Here is a 23,821-nt window from a genome sequence, read left to right as displayed (position 1 = left end):
AGAACTATTTTACTTTTGTTTTTATGGATCTTTTAATATTTTGTTTTATGTATTTATGCTAAAACATAAGGATACTGGATGATTTTTAGCAATAAAAAATTGTATATGGCACAAATGGCATTTATAGTCCGTATATCATATTTCCTTAATGTCTTGTACCTTTAATGGTGTTAAATATGGTGTCATGTGGATGGGAATATGGATGGATATGATATGCAGTTTGGGTTATGCATAGTAAAACTATGCATTGTAAGCTCCATATACTGTATGGTGATTTCGGGTACATTTTTAGGATGAAATCTATGGAGTGTTTTATAAATGAGACCCTTGGATTTGTTAATTTAACTCGCAATTATAGACAAACGCTATCTAATTGAACTAATAACACAATAATTTTTACTTTTCACATTTTATTGAATACACAGAGTAATTATTCACATTGCAGAATGGAGAAAGCAAGTAAATCTTCAAATTTGGTAACTTGTAAATCCTCTGCTAGCAGCAGCATCTCTAAAGCACCCCTCCTTACAAATCTTTTTCAGTTAATCTATTTTTCTTGGTTATCTTGATAGCATTTCTTTAGGTTATGTCACAGTGTCTTAATTGGTTTAAGATCCGGGCTCAGGAAAACATATTCTCTTCTTTTTAGACATTCTTTAGTTGATTTATGTGTGTGCTTTGGGTCATTGTTTTGCTGCCTTACCCAACCTCTCTTAAGCTTGAAGTCATGAATTACTGTTCTGGCATCTGATATTCCCCTGTAAAATGTCTTGATACACCTTGAATTCATTTCTCCTTCATTGATTGCAAAGTTTACAGGCCTTGAGGCAATAAAGCAGCCCTAAATCATGATGTTCCTTCAGCCATTCTTCCCAGTTAGTTGAGGCTCTTGTGTTGATGTGCAGTACCATTTTCCTTTAAATAAAGCTATTTTTGGTCTTGTGAAAGCTTTTGGGATGAAGGCATGGTTCACACTAAGGGATGTCAAACACACTACCTGTAGAGACAAAGCCGGCAGAGTTTAGCTCCAACTTTAATTAAACACACCTGAACCAGCTAATCAAGTTCTTTAGAATTAAGCTAGGCATAAACTGTGAGATTTTAGCAGTGTTTTTGTTAAATACCGTATCTCACTGTACGAGTAAATTGCATGCGATGTCAAGCCAAAGCTCAAATCTGATCGTCAAGCTGCAATTTGAGTGCTCATAATATAAGTGTGAAACATACACGTGAGACCCCCCCCGAACCCAGAACCTGTGTAGCCTCTGTTCATACCACATGCCATGTCACCATGGTTTAGTTTCTGTTTCCACGCAGGTGCAGTGAGGGTAAAAACGCTGAGTTTAGGGTAGTCGGTTCGTAGCTGTTTCAACTGTGCAATAGCCTCACGAGGGATAAGCTAAATTTCGGACATGACAGAAATTCATCTGATCATCTGATTGCCGCTCAAGAGAGGCTAATCATCTCTCGTTACCCCCTGTACAAAACACAAAACAAACACTCATGACAAAGCTGAAATGCAGCCACACTAAAAAAAAGTAATATGACTCAGAAATCGTGTATGATTTTTTACTTGAAAACTAAAGGTGTGTTGGATCAGGATGGAGCTTAACTCTGCAGGACTGTGGCCCTCCCAAAGCTAAGTTTGACAACCATTCACTATCCCATATTTCTTGTGAAGGAACAGATTTATCAGTAAATAGGCTTTGCATGCCTTTATGTAAAGGGTACCTGTGCAACCCACATTTCCTCTGCTTAACTCAGCAGTTTGAGTAATCAATGCAGAAATACAGATATTTTCAAAGAGTTCTCTGAAACTTTTTTTGATATCTCGTCAAAGAATCAATGCATCCATAAAAAAACAACATCAACAAAAAAAAACTGCTGTTTCTGAAATGCATCATAAGCTCAGGAAAGATCATAGAAACCATTGGAATCAGTGGTCTCTACAATGTACTTAGACTTAAAGGGTTAGTTAATCCAAAAATAAAAATTGTGTCATTAATGACTCACCCTCATGTCGTTCCAAGCATGTAAGACCTCCGTTCATCTTCGGAACACAGTTTAAGATATTTTAGATTTAGTCCGAGAGCTTTCTGACCCACCATTGAAAATGTATGTACGGTATACTGTCCATGTCCATGACGCTGCTAACGTACAATGCTGTTGATGTGTTATATTTGTTATTGGGCACACCAGAAAACACATCAGCAGCGTCATACGTCAGCAGCGTCATACGTCAGCAGCGTCACTGCAGTGTTGTGAAAGCACTCACAACAGACCCGGAAGAGAAGACAATGCTGAATAAAGTCATAATTTTTGTTATTTTTGAACCAAAATGTATTTTCGATGCTTAAACAAATTCTAACTGACCCTCTGATGTCACATGGACTACTTTGAAGATGTTTTTATTACCTTTCTGGACATGGACAGTATACCGTACATACATTTTCAATGGAGGGACAGAAAGCTCTCGGACTAAATCTAAAATATCTTAAACTGTGTTCCGAAGATAAACGGAGGTCTCACGGGTTTGGAATGACATGAGGGTGAGTCATTAATGACATCATTTTCATTTTTGGGTGAACTAACCCTTTAATGCTTTCGGGCACTGCTGATTCAGGCCAGTAGTAACAGCTTCAGATTACGAGGTAATAATAATTCCACATTAAGAATGAAAGAAAAAAAGTCAACAGTGATTGGAAAAATATGAGGTTAAGCTGAAAATGAAATTTTAATTTTTGGGTGAAATATTGCTTTAAATGCATTTTTGTTTATAATTATTTTCAACTATTTAAAATTTTCAACAGCCTAGTACTGGAGTAGAGTATTTGCTCCTGCCCAAGCTAAATTTGCTTTCTGTTTGCACTGTCTGGTTGCCCAGCTGCATATATTTTCTGACTTGCTTGCTGACTGTTCAATCTCTCTTCTTTGGCTTCCTCGCTATGTCTCTCTTTCTCATAGTCATTGCATACAGCAGATTCTAGAGAGTGTTAATCATTGTCACATAAATGGAATTGTACATCGCGACTTGAAGGTTAGTATAACAGACTCCAACCTGCTGGAAATGTTGTTCAAAAATAAAACAATACACCGTGTGTTCCCAATGTGGAAGCCTCCTCTACTCACCCCAACCTTGTCCCTCAAAACACATCTACACACCAAGATCTGGGTGTGTGGCTGTGGGCTGAGGAGAAAATCACAATTGATGACCTCTGAGCTAAGGTTGTGCATGTAGCACCTCAGAAATGTGCTTAGTCTGGGGCTGTGTTTGACTCTATAGGATTGTCTTTTTTTTATATGTGTGTTGATGGTGACTGTGCCCTTTTTGGATGAAATGCAAAAGGGGTATCAGAACCCATCAGTCAGTGAATTAGTGGGTCAAGCACACAGTCACCCAAGCAAACACCACTTCTGGATTGAGATTTGGTGAGCAAGACAAATTAGGTAATGATGACAATAGATGGGCAATGTGTAAGTATATGTATTATTTTTTCTAATATATAACTATATTTGATAGCATACAAATATTTCAAAAGTTTAATATTTCATTGTAGGGCTGGGAAATAAAGTACCTAATCATATTAATCTTTTCCTGTAACTGATAGGGCATGATGCTAGCAGTACCAGGGCTTGGGTTTTATTTTTCGGAACACATGTACTGATCAAAACTTCTTTATTTTGTTTTTTCAATACTTCAAATGCACAGAGAATTTCTTTGGATAAAACATCTGTCAGTTGCAGAAATGTTCAAATTTGCGATATATTTTTTTCAAATACAGTGCCCTCCACTATTATTGGCACCCTTGGTAAACATGAGCATTCATGGGCTGTGAAAATAAATCTGCATTGTTCATCCTTTTGATCTTTCATTCAAAAAAACAATTAAAAGTCTATATTCAGCATATTCATTTGTCATTGTAATTTGTAATTTTTGTATACTATGTTTATATAATATAAAGAACTCTGCTCATGTTTTTAGAAAAATGATCAATTTAATAATTAGTGGTCAAATGTCTGTTTTAGCTATTGTGATATTCATATCTTTATAAAAAATATCACATGAAATATAACAGATAACATTAAATAAATAGTTTTTCATCAAGTTAGACATCGATTAAATCATTCAATCCCCTTTCAGGGCAATTCTACTTTGCCGTTGGTCTCAAGCACGACCTTTGGCATACTATTTTAAACATATTATGCTTCGGTCAACATTGTGACAGGAAAGGATTTATGGTGCAGTCCTCATGTGTATTCAACTCACAATATGATCTTTCCGACATGGCTTGGACACACCACTAAATACACAACAAAGAACACAGAACACCTGGGGAGATGATAAAGGGGAACATTTGTAAAACTACAAAGGACTAAAGCTGCCTTCATGCCATGTTATAGTTAATGTAATTCTGAGATGACAACATGTGACATTATGCTCTGAGCTGAATTAAATGTTTCTATGGCAACACTATCAACACCAAAGCCTTCAGATGCTCCAGAGCTGGGAATTACAACTTGTAAACTCACAATGTTCTAAATGCTACAACTTGGACCATGTGAAGCTGTACCATCTGACCGCCGCCAGATTTCATTTTGGCGCTACCTCTGAGTCTGAGAACATGGGCAGCTCTGAGTTGAACGTCACATTTTGTCATTTTGGAACTACGGTAATTACGTCATGGCGTGAATGCACCATAAGATAAGAAAAAGGGACAGAGAAGAATCTAGAATGTCAACATAAAAGTCTAAACAAATAAGGGAATGCATGAATTGATCCTTATGGCCTTTATTTTGCCATTTAAATATGATCAAAAAAATAATGATGATACCCTTATATCCCTTTGATTTACTAGCCTATTGTTGTTTTGAGTCAGTGCATACACTGTTGTCAAAATCTGAACTTATTTGTGAATTTTGTGAATCAGTTTTGTTGAACTGTCCTCTTCAATAAATTAAACAATTTCTATGTGTAGTTGCTTAATAAAAGATGTAAAAGATTTCCTTGCCCTGTTCCTGGAAGCACAACACCACTAGACACTTCATAATCAAACATATCTAATGAAACTCATTAGCTTATTAGAGACTGCAATAAATGGATAGGTCAAAAAAAGAGAGAATCCAGAATGATTGTTGGTATGCCTACAGGTACAGAGTTGGAAAATACTTTATTAATCTTCCATACATAGAAATAAATAGCTTTACTAGGATTTTACAATGCACTGTATTTCTTCAATTAATGCACTTTTGAAAAAATATCACCCAGCCCTACTGCAAAGCATCACTCATAATCATGCAACACTGAAACTTTAAGTAATGAGAAGTCCATTTGAGTCATGTTCATCACCTCTAAGCCCATGCTCTCTAACTCTCAATGCAATGCACAGTGAGTGAATGCTAGTAGTTACTAACCCACACCCCCTGGTGTTTGCATGCAGTCATTGCATTCAGCAGATCCTTGAGGCTGTTCTCCACTGCCACCAGATGGGAGTGGTCCATCGTGACCTAAAGGTGAGTAGAGACGCTGAGGGTCTTAAACGCCAAGTCTTACTTCTTTGTCCTTCTATATAGATCCAGTATCTTGTGTGGCTTTTACTAAGGGCTACAAATGGCTTATGGTATTGTAATTCAAAAAAAATCGAAGATTATACAAGTGCTTAGTAACATATGAGATCTAGGTTTGTCTTGGAGATGGGAATCGGTGAAATGAATATAAAAACATTTAAGATTACACACGTTTAGGTGGGATTGGTGTTTTCTGTCCTTAAGACCTAATCCACCACAAGCTCTTGTCAGTGCTAATTTGCCAATCAAATGAGCCAGGTGCAACCAGAGATTGTTTTCCCTCCTCTTATTATCTTTACCTGAATTTGAATCAGCTATAATTCTGCTCAGTGATTGGCTGCTGGCATATAGTTACCATGGTGAGCAGTGACTTGCGCCATAAAAAAGAACAAAACCAAATAAAAGAAAACAAAACAGAAAGTAATATAAACTGTTTTGTTGTGTTTTAGTGAAATATATTATATACATCACATATGAAATTACAGACAAACAGCAATTTAGAAAAAAAAAAAAAAAAATATATATATATATATATATATATATATATATATATATATATATATATATGAAGAGTTCAGATGCAAAAGCCTCTAAGTGCCATTTGAAATTTTCACCTAAAATTAGGATTTTCATCAGGCTCCTATATTTATGTTCAGTTATTTCACTTTAATAACCTGGAAATGGACCTGCACATTGCCATTAAAGTAAAATGACTCAACCTAAGCATAGGAGCTTGATAAAAATCCTAATTTTAGATGAAAATTTCAGATGGCATTTAGAGGCTTTTGCATCTGAACTCTTCATATATATATATATATATATATATATATATATATATATATATATATATATATATATATATTTTTTCTCATTTTGAAATATCAAAGCTCATACTGTAGGGCAAGAGTCTTGCATCCTTATATAGGTTTAAATTTCTGTCTTTACACTTACACCCCCCTCCCCCTTTACTCCACCTCTCCTATTAGCAACCCTCAAATGATATATATTAAAGAAAGTTCACCCAAAATTTTGACATTTACTCAACCACATCATTCCAAACAATTTTACTTTAAAGTGTGTCCATTAACAACACACTGTCAAGATCTAAAATGCTCTATAAATAGGCAAAAGAATTGCACATAGAGATTGTCTACACAGGTATTTGAATATGAACAAGCACTTATGACATTTAATAGCTGTGGTGAATTATTTAAAACAACATGAGTGTGTTGTTGGCATTAGCGCAACAAATCAGCAAGCAAAACATTCACTTCCATTCTAATCCATGGAGTTTCCAATCCTGACCAGGCATGTCAAGGGACAAATTTTAATCAAACAGCATACAGATGTGGATGTAGAGTTTTTCCTTCAGTTTTTCCCTCTTAAGGAATGTCACTTGAAAGCTTATTAGCAAAAAGGAGGTATTTCTTATCTTATGACTTGTCCAACAATTTGAAGAATGAGCTGTTGAAGGTTTGCTCTCAGAAAGTAATGTAATTTAATTGTATCAAAGTTATATTTGGTTTATATAAAGCACATGAAAAGATTGTTTAACAGCCATTTACCAAAAAATATATAATACAATTATGAGGATAAATTATTATGAAGAGAAGATCTTATGGTTTGGAATGGGGAAGGTTTTACTATGCTAATTTGTAGGGCAACAAAATAACACTTGCAATAATGTACTACCAAATTCTGATGTTCAAATTATCCTTGTATCCTGTTCTCTGGTCTACTCTATATGTCAATATCTCTATCTTGTGTGCACTTCTCTAACAAAGGGCAACATCCGACTATTCTTTATTTTATCTTGGCACCCCTGTATTTAGCTTTCGCAATACTCATGTTTCCTCTCTTGACTTGGGTATTTGATGCTGAAACTGAGTATAATTATGCTGTACAAAGGCAAAAGATCGTAACTTCGATTTTTGTCAAAATTGAGTTATTGATATTCAAGACATCCTTTATCATGTGTATAAGTATCTTGAATCAATTTTTCTGTTTTTCCGAAACAAAATAATGGGTCGTCTCAACCGTAACGTTGAAAACCCCTGGAGAAACCAAGGCAGAACACAGCATAACACCAGCTACCGCTCTTTCACTTTGTTTGGAATGCTCAAATTGAGTTAAGGCATTCTGACTTTGTTTAGCCGTGCATCAATATGTTATTTATCAATAAGTTATGGTGCTGGTTTGGAGTTATAAGGTGTTCTGCTTTTGTGTTACTGTCCATTAAAGTCTGCCGCATTTTAATTACAGTGTAGACAAACGAATTACTGTAGATAGATCATGATCTAACAAACAGCTAAACAAACCACTGTAAAGACTAGATACCTTGGCATGCAATACGTAATTGTGAATAACCTTTAAATATATATATATATTTTTTTTTGTAATGCAGATTATTCACCAGGCTGTCACTTCTAGTTCGAATGCCGTAAATGGTTTTATAAATGGTGATCAGCAACTAAATATTGATAACGTGAAAGTTACTGCCTTTTGCCTTGGTGTGACTTCTCACGTTTTGCAGACAATGCAAAGGCATTAGAGTTCAAAATGGGGGTAAAAATCAAGATTGAGTGCACATTTTTTTATGTAGTTCATTTTCATTACTAAAACATCTAATTGTTAAATTTCCAGTGTCCTACTTAATTAATAACGTAATTTGGTTGGACAAGTAAAAAACTTTAAGGTGTTTTTCTCAGTTGCACACTCAAGCGAGTTAAGGTCTTTTGCCTTTGTAGGGCAGAATACATGTGGCTTCTGTCTCTGTAAAGAACAGTGCCGGTTGCATGAAACTCCTTAAGCTAAGAAATCCCTTAGATATAAGGTTAAGGGTACCCTTAGTGAAACTTGGGTTGCAAGAAAAAACCCTAAGGGTTTCCTTAAGGAACTTAAGGCTGTTATTAATTTTTTCCCCTTAATCATCTAAGTGTTCCCTTAAGCGTTGCTACAAAGTCCTTAGTGACCATTTCACCTTAATAAATTTAAGGGACCAAAACAGCTTCCTTAAGTCAACTTAAACTCAAAATACGATGGCTGATTTAGTGTTAATTGAAGAGGAGGGAATACCAAGGCGTGTTTTTAATGATCGTAATAATCCCTCGGAGACGATGAATGGTTGATGAAAGGCTGAAAAGTATTATTATTATTATTATTATTATTATAAGATGTTTTACAAACTGCACGCAAAAGAAATGCAGTTTATACATATGTATGTATATGTGATTTAGGTTGTAGCGCTCATTTGCATTATTTTACCTGCTTCCTGAACTGCTTTGAGGAACGCCTGGAATACCGACTAGAGTAGGAGAATCCTTCCCTAATATATCTTGTACCAATTTTGCTTTGTCGGATAGGTCTTGTGGCGGTGGCCCTCCTCCTTTACACAACAAAACAATAACATTGTTCCATACCAAGCGCGATACCTTTTTGATTCAATTTATCAGGCACGAGCATGAACGTTACTCACCGGTCTTTCCGGATTCTTTTTTTATTGTTTGCTATTTCTTTTATTGAACTCACCACTATATTTTCATACTTTTCATAACTTCTTCTACTGTTCGCTTGACAGCAAGATTTCTTGAATTAATTTTTTCTGTTATCTCCTGCCAGGCTTTCGATTTGTGCGAATGAGTGACTGATGGGTTATAGCGGCTTTGGAGAATGTTTATTCTTTTTGTGAATTCTTCTAAAAGAATTGCCTTTTCGTCCACTGTCCAGTTTGGTTTACGTTTTTTGTTTTCTGTTATGTTTGTACTCTCCATAGCACAAATATATTAATACAAGTGTGATTTTAGCAAGGGTTTGGCTTTGTGGTTCGTTATGTTCTGTTTACTGTTAGAGGTAGTAACTATAGCAACCGCGGCGATCTTTGCCGTATGTTGTCAGAAACTACTGTGAAACGCTTAGTATAAACACTCAGGTAAGGGTGACAGTTAAGAGGTTTCTTGCAATGCTCTTAATGAAATCCCTTACCTCAGGGATTTTTTCTCCCTCAGGGAAACCCTCACTTAAGGAGTTTCATGCAACCGGGCACAGGACTTCTTAGCTGATGTTTGCTAAGTCAAGACTAGTTTCTAGTTTGCTAAGATTGGAAAGACCAGACACAGAATTAAAATATGTCCCGACTGCCCACAATTGGTCCCATGAATCATTTTGCTGTTGTAGGCTGGAAAATTGGTGACAACAGCACACCTCATCTGCTAGGCTTAGTAATCATGAAAATGATGTGGTGTCTGTCGATGAAACAATGGCTAACTGCACATGCTTATTATAAAGATGCTTCCGGAAGGGACATTCACAATTACAAATATATTGTAGTAAAGGATGTGATATTAAACTGCACAATGGCTCTCTGAATCAGGAGGATCTTCAAGGGTTAGTTCACCCACAAATTTTAATTCGTCCATGTTCTACTCAGACTCGAAGCATCCTAGGTGTATGTGACTTTCTTCTTCAGAATAATCCAATCGGAGTTATATAAAAAATTGTCATTGCTCTTGCTTAGAGTAAGCGGGTGTTTGTTGTCAACAGTTCAGAAGACGTGAAATAAAGTGTGCTCATCTGTAATAAAATGTCCCTCACACAGCTCCGGGGGGTGAATAAAGGCTCAGAATTAAAGTATTGAGGAAAATAAATTTGCTTTTTGCAAACAAAAATTAAGAACTGCAAAACATAAATGAAACAGCGCGAAAGCAATGATTTTGCAATACATCTTTTTAAGGTTCATATCTATTAATTTATTTACAACGCTGCTTTTATTTTGCATGTCAGTCTAGTTTGAGCTTGCGATACCATTTTTCCTTTTGCACTTCACTTTTCTGCATGTCTCTCTTTGTGGCACTGTTTTGACGTGGGGGCAGAGCCAAGGGATGGGGGCGTGTACAACATGCCTCCCTGGAAGGGACGTCATCGGCCCGAGACACAGCTCACTGATCCAGGTCCTGTCATGATGAGCAGAGACTTTTGAGTAGATCGTTTCTTTTTATTCAATAGCATTAAAACATTCGTGTCTTCGTTTTATTAACTTTATTAACAAATGTATCTGTATTAGCAGCGTTTGCTCAAATTAAAGAAGTTGTTAACATTAACATCTGCTGTCTATTTCTCTCGATGTGCACACTTTTATAGCATTAAAATGTGTATTGTTTCATTTGGTTAACTGCAAGTGTTTGTTTAAAATCTCTTAACTTGTGGGAGGATGCCAGTGCACAGAAGCGTTCTTTTTTACATTAGTTCAGAGGAAAACGCAGCCCTGAAGAGTTTTGTAAATAATAGCCTATACCAGGGGTAGTTCGGTCCTAGAGAGCCGCAGTCCTGCACAGTTCAGCTCCAACCCTGAAAAAAAAAACTCACCTGCCTGTACCTTAGTAATCCTGAATGGATTGATGAGCTTGTTCAGGTGTGTTTGATTAGGGTTGAAGCTGAACTCTGCAGGTCTGCGAACTTGCCTACCCCTGGCCTATACTGTAAAAGCCTGACATGCCTATAAAGCTTTGATTATGCTAAGTGACAGGAATTTTTACTGGAAGTGCACCTTATAGGATGAATTTAACAATACCTATATAAATATCCTAACCCTATAATAATAAATAGTAGAATTATAAATTAATAGTCAAGTCAAGTCACCTTTATTTATATAGCGCTTTAAACAAAATACATTGCGTCAAAGCAACTGAACAACATTCATTAGGAAAACAGTGTGTCAATAATGCAAAATGATAGTTAAAGGCAGTTCATCATTGAATTCAGTGATGTCATCTCTGTTCAGTTAAAGAACTCTAGTAAGAACTCTTGCTGCTGCATTTTGGACTAGCTGTAGTTTGTTTACTAAGCGTGCAGAACAACTACCCAATAAAGCATTACAATAATCTAACCTTGAGGTCATAAATGCATGGATTAACATTTTTGCATTTGACATTGAGAGCATAGGCCGTAATTTAGATATATTTTTGAAATGGAAAAATGCAGTTTTACAAATGCTAGAAACGTGGCTTTCTAAGGAAAGATTGCAAATAGCACACCTAGGTTCCTAACTGATGACGAAGAATTGACAGAGCAACCATCAAGTCTTAGACAGTGTTCTATGTTATTACAAGCAGAGTTTTTAGGTCCTATAATTAACACCTCTGTTTTTATCAGAATTTAGCAGGAAGAAATTACTCGTCATCCATTTTTTTATATCGACTATGCATTCCATTAGTTTTTCAAATTGGTGTGTTTCACCGGGCTGCGAAGAAATATAGAGCCGAGTATAATCAGCATAACAGTGAAAGCTAACACCATGTTTCCTGATGATATCTCCCAAGGGTAACATATAAAGCATGAAGAGTAGCGGCCCTAGTACTGAGCCTCGAGGTACTCCATACTGCACTTGTGATCGATATGATACATCTTCATTCACTGCTACGAACTGATGGCGGTCATATAAGTACGATTTAAACCATGCTAATGCACTTCCATTAATGCCAACAATGTGTTCAAGTCTATGCAAAAGAATGTTGTGGTCAATTGTGTCAAACACAGCACTAAGATCCAATAAAACTAATAGAGAGATATACCCACGATCAGATGATAAGAGCAGATCATTTGTAACTCTAAGGAGAGCAGTCTCAGTACTATGATACGGTCTAAATCCTGACTGTAAATCTTCACATATACCATTTTTCTCTAAGAAGGAATATAATTGTGAGGATACCAGCTTTTCTAGTATCTTGGACAGAAAAGGGAGATTCGAGATTGGTCCATAATTAACTAGTTATTTGGGGTCAAGTTGTGGTTTTTTGATGAGAGGCTTAATAACAGCCAGTTTGAAAGTTTTGGGGACATATCCTAATGACAATGAGTAATTAATAATAGTCAGAAGAGGATCTATGACTTCTGGAAGCACCTCTTTTAGGAGCTTAGATGGTATAGGGTCTAACATACATGTTGTTGATTTAGATGATTTAACAAGTTTATACAATTCTTCCTCTCCTATAGTAGAGAATGAGTGGAACTGTTCCTCAGGGGGTCTATAGTGCACTGTCTGATGCGATAATGTAGCTGACGGCTGAATGGTTGCAATCTCGAATAGTATCGATTTTAGAAGTAAAGTAGTTCATAAAGTCATTACTGCTGTGGTGTTGGGAAATGTCAACACTTGTTGAGGCTTTATTTTTCGTTAATTTAGCCACTGTATTGAATAAATACCTGGGGTTATGTTTGTTTTCTTCTAAAAGAGAAGAAAAGTAATCGGATCCAGCAGTTTTTAAGGCTTTTCTGTAGGATAGGTTACTTTCCCACCAAGCAATACGAAATACCTCTAGTTTTGTTTTCCTCCCGCTGCGCTCCATTTTTCGGGCTGCTCTCTTTAGGGTGCGAGTATGCTCATTATACCATGGTGTCAAACTGTTTTCCTTAACCTTCCTTAAGCTTAAAGGAGCAACTGTATTTAAAGTGCTAGAAAAGAGAGAGTCCATAGTTTCTGTTACATCATCAAGATGTTCTGAGGTTTTGGATATGCGAAGGAATTTGGATACATCAGGAAGATAACTTACAAAGCAGTCTTTTGTGGTAGAAGTGATGGTTCTTCCATACTTGTAACAAGAAGTAGAATTTACAATTTTGGCTATATGAAGTTTGCACAAAACTAAATAATGATCTGAGATATCATCACTTGGCTGCATAATTTCAACACTATCAACATCAATTCTATGTGACAGTATTAAATCTAGAGTATGATTTCGACAATGAGTAGGTCCTGAAACGTGTTGTCTAACCCCAATAGAGTTCAGAATGTCTATAAATGCTGATCCCAATGCATCTTTTTCATTATCAACATGGATATTAAAATCACCAACTATTAAAACTTTATCTGCAGCCAGAACTAACTCAGATGTAAAATCACCGAACTCTTTAATAAAGTCTGTATGGTGCCCTGGTGGCCTATATACAGTAGCCATTACAAACATAACAGGGGATTTATCATTAACATTTGTTTCTCTGGATAATGTTATATGAAGCACCATTACTTCAAATGAGTTATACTTGAAGCCTGCCCTCTGAGAAATCCTGAAAACGTTGTTATAAATTGAAGCAACACCTCCCCCTTTGCCTTTTAGACGCGGCTTATGTTTATAACAGTAATTTTGAGGGGTGGACTCATTTAAAATAATGTAATCATCAGGTTTTAGCCAGGTTTCTGTCAAACAGAGCACATCTATATTATGATCAGTGATCATATTATTTACAAAAAGTGTTTTCGTAGAAAGGGATCTAATATTCAATAAGCCAAGCTTTATCATTTGTTTATCCATATTGCATCTGTTTTTTATTTGTTGAACCTCAATTAAATTGTTAATCTTAACTTGGTTTGGACGTTTTTTGTATTTTCTAGTTCGGGGAACAGACACAGTCTCTATAGTGTGATATCTAGGTGAAAGAGTCTCTATGTGCTGAGAATTAGCTGACCTCTGTGACGTGAGGCAGCTAGCAGACGGTCGGTTTAGCCAGTCTGTCTGCTTCCTGACCTGGGCCCCAGTTAGTCAAGTATAAACACTAAGACTATTTGCCATATTTCTAGAGAGAAGAGTGGCGCCACCCCAGGAGGGATGAAGACCATCTCTTTTCAACAGGTCAGGTCTGCCCCAAAAGCTCGTCCAATTGTCTATGAAACCTATGTTATTCTGTGGGCACCACTTAGACATCCAGCCATTGAGTGATGACAATCTGCTATGCATCTCATCACCACGGTAAGAAGGGAGGGGACCAGAGCATATTACAGTGTCTGACATCGTGCTTGCAAGTTCACACACCTCTTTAATGTTATTTTTAGTGATTTCCGACTGGCGAAGTCGAACATCATTAGCGCCGGCATGAATAACAATCTTACTGTATTTACGTTTAGCATTAGCCAGCACTTTTAAATTTGCCAAGATGTCAGGCGCTCTGGCTCCCGGTAAACATTTGACTATGGTGGCTGGTGTCTCTATATTCACATTCCGTACAATAGAATCACCAATAACTAGAGCACTTTCATCAGGTTTCTCAGTGGGTGCATCACTGAGTGGGGAGAACCTGTTTAATGTTTTGATTGGAACAGAAGAGCTGTGTTTTGACCCATGACTACGCTGCCTCACTGTCACCCAGTTGCCCTGCTGCAAGGGCTCTGTTGCCGGAACCGAACAATGTACAGTAATCCCTGAGCTAGACGCATCCAAAGCCGTATCTAGAGCCCTAACATTCTTACTGTCCTCAATTAAAGTTTGGATGTGTGTCTCTAATTCTGAAATCTTCTCTGTCAGCCTAACTATTTCCCTGCATTTATCAAATGTGAATCCCTCATCTGCGACAGAGATAGATAAACTGTACATGTGGCAAGAGGTGCAAATAACAATAGCAGGAGAAGCCATTACTCACCGTGCTTGATGAAATATTCTTACTGCGGTTGTTTGATGAACCTGTGAAAAACTGGAGCGAGAGAGAGGAGAGGAGAGGAGAAAAGAAAACAGCGATAGGTTCGAATGAAAACACTAATGGCAAGCTAACGAGTGCTAACGCTTTGCAGGTGTACTGCACTCACGGATATAAAATAAAAGTGAACGATCAAAATTAATCTGATAAGATTGATCGATAATATCAGAAATGGTGTGAATTAAGTTATATTTTATCACTTTAAAGAACAGAGAGTGATAGTAAGATAAAGATTCTAGAGAAAAAAAAAATAAAAACAGCTACACGGAGCTACGATTAGCTACAGAAGGCCAACAGGAAGTAGAGAAAACACTGTCCAACAGCGACACCCGCGATATAATTAGCTAGTTTCATTTGTAAATGAAAACACTAATTTATCACAGAACGTTAATTAGGTAAGCAATACACGAATTGAAAGGGTAAATAAGCATAACAATAAATATAAAAATATAACCCTAAATAATATGATATTATTATCAATTATATATGGTTAGCCTATATGAATGAATGAATAAATGAATGATTTATAGTCAGGTGCGACTTATTTATCAAAATTAATTTGACATGAACCAAGAGAAATGAACCAAGAGAAAACATAACCGTCTACAGCCACGAGAGGGTAATGGTAATGTTTTCTCCTGGTTCTTGGTTCTAAATAAATGTGATTAAGAAATAAATTAAGAAGCACTTGCTTCTTAATTCTTATTTGTGCATCCTCGTTTCCTTTCCTCGCTTCCTTTCCTCGTGTCTTAGCTCCACCTCTTCAGGATGCGAGGGAAGGACGCAAGGAAAAGATGTGAGGATGGAGGACTTGAATCAAGTGAAATGATTTATCCTCACTCCCTTCAGTGTTACTTCAAAGTAGGGCTGTCGCGGTTAAGAAATTTCCCCTGCGGTTATTATGGGTGGCTCAATAGCGCGATATGCGGTATTACAGCCGTTTTTTTTTTTTTTTTTTTACATACCTAATTTATCCTGATTTTGCTGCATACAAAGCTCTATCGTTGAGTTATGTAGCATATATTGTTGCTTTTTTTAACTGACAGAGACGCTTTAAAATTTTTTATTTATTATTAAATGCCAAACAGCAACAAGAACATGCGTTTTCCAAAATTTTTTTTTTTTTTTTTAAGAAATCAAGTTCTAACATGTATTACATGTATGTGCGCGCGACTTTGGACAGCAGCGGAAATCTAGACTGATTATCGCGTCACCACTGGCCCACCAGGACAGTGGATTCGCGCTGGAGTCGATGCACTCCTCGTGCAGATAGCGTGTGAGCTCGTTATCTGCTCACACTCTCTTGGGTATGGGCACTGACGCGGAGGTTGTCCGTGACTTCAGCAGGTATGCCTGTTACTTTCACGGCTGTATTTTACAGATTTCGCAAAGGCTTCAGCTACTCCTAACTGTCGGCCGGTCTCAGCTGTTCTTTTTGATGTTGCTGCGCGACCTGATGCTTGAGGGGGCAGCTGCACTGGATGACAGGGGACACTCTAAAACGCTTAACATGGCTTAATGTACTAAGACAGTGATATTAACAGACCAAACTCACTAAAAATCATACTAATAAAGTATACTATCTATAAAAAATCAGATGAGCCCTGAATATGAATCCAACTTGTTTAATAACACGTTAAGCCTTTTCCTCCCATAAAAAAAACGTTATAAGAAAACGCTTAATGTGGCTTAATTTACTAAGACAGTGATTTTTAAAAACCAAACTCACTAAACATTATACTAATAAAGTAGTATACAATGTACAAAAAACAAAACAAAAAAAACAGATGATCCCTGAATATGAATGCAATTCGTTTAATAACACGTTATTATGTTAACACGTTATGATGGTTTTCTATGAGAGGAAAAGGCTTAACGTGTTATTGAACGCGTTGAATTCATATTCAGGGATCATCTGATTTTTTTGTAGTTAATATACTTTATCAATATGATGTTTAGTGAGTTTGGTCTGTTAATATCACTGTATTGGTACATTAAACCACATTAAGCGTTTTTACCGTTAAGCGTTTTAGAATGTCCCGATGACCTCAAATTAGATGTATTGCAGTGTCACAGGAACCTTTTTTGAAGCACATTTTGCATATCGGCTCATCTATATTAGCTGGCTCGTCCTTTTCATTGGGTTGAAAGCCAAAATGTTCCCAAACTGGCAACGTGACATTAGGTTTTGGGATGAGATCGAGCGCCTCCCATCGTTTCAGCCGGCCTATTCAAAACTAACGCAGCACCATAAAGCTACAACGGCTCGCGAGAAAATTACAGTCGTGACGATATTGTATCATTAATATAATTTATTTAACATTGAATGCACAGTGACAAATTCGAAAAAAAAAAAACAATAAGGCCACAGCCTCATAAAAAAAAACAAAAAAAAACCTGAACACTGCGGTTGCCGCGGTTTCTGCAGTTGCTATCTTTCCTCTGCGGTTTGCTTGTCAATAGCGCGGTATTACAATTTTGCGGTTATCGCGACAGCCCTACTTCAAAGTGTCATCAGCTGTGATAAAAGGGATCTGCCCTTATGTTGTTAAAGTTTGTTAATTAAGACATTCATAATAAATATTAATAAAGCAAGATGCCCTGTTTGAAATATATGACATGCATGGTTTATTTGAAGTGAAAAGGTAAAATAAAAACAAAAATAATTACAACAGATGTGAAGGGGGAGGAGAATTTATACGTTCGTCACGTTAAGTCGATAAAAGACTTCCGCATAGTTCCACCTGTGTATCCTCGCTCATCGCTCCTCATCGCTCCTCATGAAGCCTCCTCCCTCCTCGATCCTCGCCTCCTCGTGGTGCAATTAGAGAATTGAGATGTCCTTCAAGATGGCTTTGCTCGATCGGTTTCCGGGTCATAGGATGGAGGACGGAGGAGCGAGGAGACGAGGAGGGATATTGAGAAGTACCCTTATAGTCCAGTGCGACTTATGTTTTTTTCCTCATCATGACGTATTTTTGGACTGATGCGACTTATACTTAGGTATGACTTATAGTCCGAAAAATATGGTAATGATAAAAATAATAATAGCCTTATATGAACATGTATTACATAAAAAGACACTAAAATATTTTATTAATCTCTGATAATCTCAGGTTGCTCTGGTCACCCTGGTTTGTTTATATATTAAACTCGTGGCCACGACATTATCATGTTCCCAAGAATTAATATCTCGTGGCCACGACAAAACTAAACCAAAAAGACTCGAGTTACATTTTTTTTTTATCTTACAATGACAGTCATTTATTATTTTATGCCAGTAGTTATGTAAATGAAAAACGAATTCGCCATCGACATGAAACTTGAGTCGTAGACCTCTTTAATGATGTAAGTTATAGTTTATGATGTGAATTGCATTATTTTACAATAAAACTAGCAGTAATTCTGAACTAATGTGAGCAAAGAATGCTTCTGTGCGCTGGCGTCCTCCCACAAGTTAAGAGATTTTAAACAAATACTTGCAGTTAACCAAATTAAACAATACACATTTTAATGCTATAAAAGTGTGCACATCGAGAGAAATAGACAGCAGATGTTCATGTTAACAACTTCTTTAACTTGAGCAAACGCTGCTAATACACATACATTTGTTAATAAAGTTAATAAAACGAAAACATGAATGTTTTAATGCTATTGAATAAAAAGAAACGATCCACTCGAAAGTCTCGGCTCATCATGACAGTTCCTGGATCAGTGAGCTGCGTCTAGGGCCGATGACGTCACTTCCAGGGAGGCATGTTGTACCTATGTGTTGTACACGCCCCCGTCCCTTGGCTCCGTCCCCACGTCAAAACAATGCCACAAAGAGAGACGTGCAGAAAAGTGAAGCGCAAAGGGAAAACGGTATCGCAAGCTCAAACTAGACTGACACGCAAAATAAAAGCAGCGTTGCAGATAAATGAATAGATATGACCATGGAAAATATGTATTGCAAAATCATTTAATTTATGTTTTGTAATTCTTTATTTTTGTTGCAAAAAGAAAATGTATTTTCCTCAATACTTTAATTTTCATTTGCAAAACTTTTTCTTTTGCAAAACGTAATTTTTTGGTGTATATATAAGGCATTAAATTGACTTTAGGGATGTCCCGATCAGGTTTTTTTGCCCTCGAGTCCGAGTCATTTGATTTTGAGTATCTGCTGATACCGAGTCCCGATCCGATACTTCTATAATACATAAAAAAAGAATAAAGAAGAGTGAAAAAACAGATCCAGGATGTTCAATAAATTACATTTTGAAATATATTCAAATATAAAACAGCTATTTTAAATAGGCTAGTAAAAATATTTCAAAATCTTACTGTTTTGCTGTAATTTGGATCAAATAAATGCAGGCTTGGTGAACAGAAGGGACTTCTTTAAAAAAAAACATTTACCAGCTTACTGTTCAAAAACTTCTGACTGGTAGTATAGGCAACTTAAATTTTTCTCTAATTTCTAGCTTTTAATTGGCTTAGAAATCTATAAACGCTGGACAATAACAAATAATAATGATTGGTTTATATACTACAAACACTGTTTATCACATAATAATGCAGAATAGTTTCTATACTGTAATAAATGCTATGTCAATTAGCACTGCATTGCTCATATACTTTATTTATCACCTGCTGGAGATGACTTGAAAAACAATTTATTGTCGTGATCGTATATTAATGTCTTTGTGTTTGCTTAAGTTTCAGTTTTCCTCTGAGCACCACAGCGATAGCTGGACGCTTTTGTCCATATTAGGAATTTCCTGATATCAGCGCGAGAGCGCGCTCCAGCTTCGAGTATGAATGAAACACACACTGCATGAGAGTTTAGCGCTCTGTGATGTTCATCTCGCTGTATTCTGGGTCCGAATGAAATATCAGGTCATGCGCAGACTATCATGTCTCTTTGAGTTTGAATCTATATTTATTCACACAAGCTCTTGAAAACAAAGTGATGTCATGCCACACGCGTTGCTGTTTCTGTGTGGAGTCAAACGGGTCTAAATCTGTGCCACAGCATAACTAAAGATGTGTTAAAAATTAATGAGAATATATATATACCCAAGTCCTGATCGAGAGGTAACTTCCGATTCCGATCGAGTCTGAAACCACGCGATCGGATCTGGACATCCCTAATTGACTCCATACGTTTTTCTTTACAAATCCTTGTTTTGTTCTTCTAATTCGTGACCAGCGTTTTGTTTTGTTCCCTCTCCGTGTTCATAACTAACCACGCTGCACTGAAGTACTACTACATCGACCTGCACGTCTTTCAGTTTCCAACAGTCAGCAGAAGTGAGAAAAAAAGTGTTTATTGAATTGTTTATAATTGTTTTATTATCTGGATATTTATCTTACAAAAATGGATGGATTAACTACAGGGGGCCTTTATTCACCCCCCGGAGTCGTGTGAGGGATGTTTTTATTATAGATGTGCGCACTTTATTCCACGTCTTTTGAACTGTTGACAACAAACACCCGCTTATCCCATTGAAAGGCTTGGAAGAGCAAGGATATAACTTTTTATATATATAACTCTGATTTGATTATTATAAAGATGAATGTCACATACACCTAGGATGCTTTGAGGGTGAGTAGAAGATGGACGAATTTTCATTATTGGGTGAACTAACCCTTTCAGCCCTGCTTCTGAAGGCCTACCATTCTGCACAGTTGAGTTTCAGTCCTAATCAAACACAGTTGAATCAGATAATCAAGATCTTCAGAATTGAAAGCAACAGTGGAGCTTTTTGCCAATCACTTACAAGGCCACAATACCCTAACATAATATCAGGGCATCACATTCTCGCTAACAACTTGCCACATATTGACGTTTTTTCAGGATCCTTCTGTTTCACTTTTTTAATGCTCAGGGTATCTCTTTAGCATTTTAGCAGGGCTCCATAACTTTTGGTGTCATACAGAGATGCAATGGGTATGGGAATATTGTCATAATGAAATAACACATGGGAGAATTAAAAAATACCTATAAATAAGCAATGCATTCCTGTGATATTGCCTGTTAAGTGTTTTATGTTATTGAGAAGTGAGTAGGATTGGGGTTAAGTGCGCCAGTATCTATGAAAGTATGAATATTTATAAACTCTCAATTTCAATGTATACAATTAAATTTTTATACCTATTAATGTTTTTTAATAAAATTTGTACATTTACATATGCAAATTATTAAATGTGTCTTGATCTGACTCATAAGGCAAACAACTGAAAGCAAAAGTACCCTGCACATCAAAAAATGATGCTAAATGGGTAACCTTAACGTTAAGTGATGCCAAGGGATCCTGACCAAGCATCAATATGTGACGAGTTGGGAGTGAAAACATCCTGGTGAGGGAGTGTATGGGGGCAAGGTTTTTTTTTTTTTTTTTTTTTTTTTGTAACAAAAAAACATTTATATAATAGTAAAGTTTGGGTTGTTTATACGGTACGGAAATGCAATGACTGCATGACAGTTTCAATTGCACTAGCATGTTAGCCCCTTGATCTTCCCAAGGCATAAGGTGAATGCTGAAACAACTAACTGCACCTGACAAACTAGCCTCATGTCCTTTGCTAATGTCCTGCTTGTACAAAAATCACAAGAAAATGATTTTGGTTAAAGTTTTGACTTCTCTTTCTAGACTCCCCTGACATAAGAGTCCTAATAAATGTATACTTTTTATAAAGTTTAGAACTGAATATCCACTATTCAATATAATAAAAAAAAAAAAAAATTACTATAAATAATAAATTTGTATCAGTAATGTATTGTTATATGCTTCATGCATGAATGTATTTCAAGGGTCACATGAAAGGGGTTGTCTGAAATTTAACTTTTTTTTTTATTTGTATACTTTATTATTACTTCATTAATTCTTTCAATAAAATTGTCATGTGCAGTGTTGAAAATTATATTATTTTTTCCTCCAGTCTTAATGGGCTATGCAGTTGATTGCTAGTGACCTATTACATTTTACTTACAAATAAATGTTTTTGCAAATAAATTTAAATATATTTCACATGCATATTATGACATTTACAACCCGAATTCCGGAAAAGTTGGGACGTTTTTTAAATTTTAATAAAATGAAAACTAAAGGAATTTCAAATCACATGAGCCAATATTTTATTCACAATAGAACATAGATAACGTAGCAAATGTTTAAACTGAGAAATTTTACACTTTTATCCACTTAATTAGCTCATTTAAAATTTAATGCCTGCTACAGGTCTCAAAAAAGTTGGCACGGGGGCAACAAATGGCTAAAAAAGCAAGCAGTTTTGAAAAGATTCAGCTGGGAGAACATCTAGTGATTAATTAAGTTAATTGATATCAGGTCTGTAACATGATTAGCTATAAAAGCTTTGTCTTAGAGAAGCAGAGTCTCTCAGAAGTAAAGATGGGCAGAGGCTCTCCAATCTGTGAAAGACTGCGTAAAAAAATTGTGGAAAACTTTAAAAACAATGTTCCTCAACGTCAAATTGCAAAGGCTTTGCAAATCTCATCATCTACAGTGCATAACATCATCAAAAGATTCAGAGAAACTGGAGAAATCTCTGTGCGTAAGGGACAAGGCCGGAGACCTTTATTGGATGCCCGAGGTCTTCGGGCTCTCAGACGACACTGCATCACTCATCGGCATGATTGTGTCAATGACATTACTAAATGGGCCCAGGAATACTGTCAGAAACCACTGTCGGTAAACACAATCCGCCGTGCCATCAGCAGATGCCAACTAAAGCTCTATCATGCAAAAAGGAAGCCATATGTGAACATGGTCCAGAAGCGCCGTCGTGTCCTGTGGGCCAATGCTAATTTAAAATGGACTATTTCAAAGTGGAATAGTGTTTTATGGTCAGACGAGTCCAAATTTGACATTCTTGTTGGAAATCACGGACGCCGTGTACTCCGGGCTAAAGAGGAGGGAGACTTTCCAGCATGTTATCAGCGTTCAGTTCAAAAGCCAGCATCTCTGATGGTACGGGGGTGCATAAGTGCATACGGTATGGGCAGCTTGCATGTTTTGGAAGGCTCTGTGAATGCTGAAAGGTATATAAAGGTTTTAGAGCAACATATGCTTCCCTCCAAACAATGTCTATTTCAGGGAAGGCCTTGTTTATTTCAGCAGGACAATGCAAAACCACATACTGCAGCTATAACAACAGCATGGCTTCGTCGTAGAAGAGTCCGGGTGCTAACCTGGCCTGCCTGCAGTCCAGATCTTTCACCTATAGAGAACATTTGGCGCATCATTAAACGAAAAATACATCAAAGACGACCACGAACTCTTCAGCAGCTGGAAATCTATATAAGGCAAGAATGGGACCAAATTCCAACAGCAAAACTCCAGCAACTCATAGCCTCAATGCCCAGACGTCTTCAAACTGTTTTGAAAAGAAAAGGAGATGCTACACCATGGTAAACATGCCCCGTCCCAACTATTTTGAGACCTGTAGCAGAAATCAAAATGGAAATGAGCTCATTTTGTGCATAAAATTGTAAACTTTCTCAGTTTAAACATTTGATATGTTATCTATGTTCTATTGTGAATAAAATATTGGCTCATGTGATTTGAAAGTCTTTTAGTTTTCATTTTATTAAAATTTAAAAAACGTCCCAACTTTTCCGGAATTCGGGTTGTATTAAAAACATAGAAAAAATCACTTGCACATATTCTTTTTTTCAGAGATTTCTAATGAAACACCATTTGTTACATCAGTGTTGCTTGTGTGATTATTCATTTTTAAATGAGTTTAAATTAACTGTTGTTGCTCAGTCAATCCATTGTTCAAGTCTGGTCAC

General features: G+C 36.6%; 1 protein-coding gene across 10 annotated transcripts in view; it reads left to right on the top strand.

Moving 5' to 3' along the window:
* Positions 1 to 23,821, top strand: part of LOC132109609 (calcium/calmodulin-dependent protein kinase type II delta 1 chain) — a 177,966-nt gene that overhangs the window by 87,007 nt on the left and 67,138 nt on the right. For 7 of the 10 annotated variants that reach the window (XM_059515852.1, XM_059515879.1, XM_059515836.1 and 4 more), the window contains exon 6: positions 5,439 to 5,511. In XM_059515852.1, the coding sequence (XP_059371835.1) occupies positions 5,439 to 5,511 (73 nt within the window). Of the gene's footprint in view, positions 1 to 2,964; positions 3,038 to 5,438; positions 5,512 to 23,821 lie in introns of all 10 variants that reach the window. The other 3 variants (XM_059515844.1, XM_059515888.1, XM_059515870.1) reach the window with 1 other exon arrangement.

This window comes from Carassius carassius, chromosome 2, assembly GCF_963082965.1.
Source record: "Carassius carassius chromosome 2, fCarCar2.1, whole genome shotgun sequence".
NCBI lineage: Eukaryota > Metazoa > Chordata > Actinopteri > Cypriniformes > Cyprinidae > Carassius > Carassius carassius.
The sequence above is the reverse complement of the archived record's forward strand: the minus strand, read 5'-3'. Positions and strand labels throughout refer to the sequence as shown.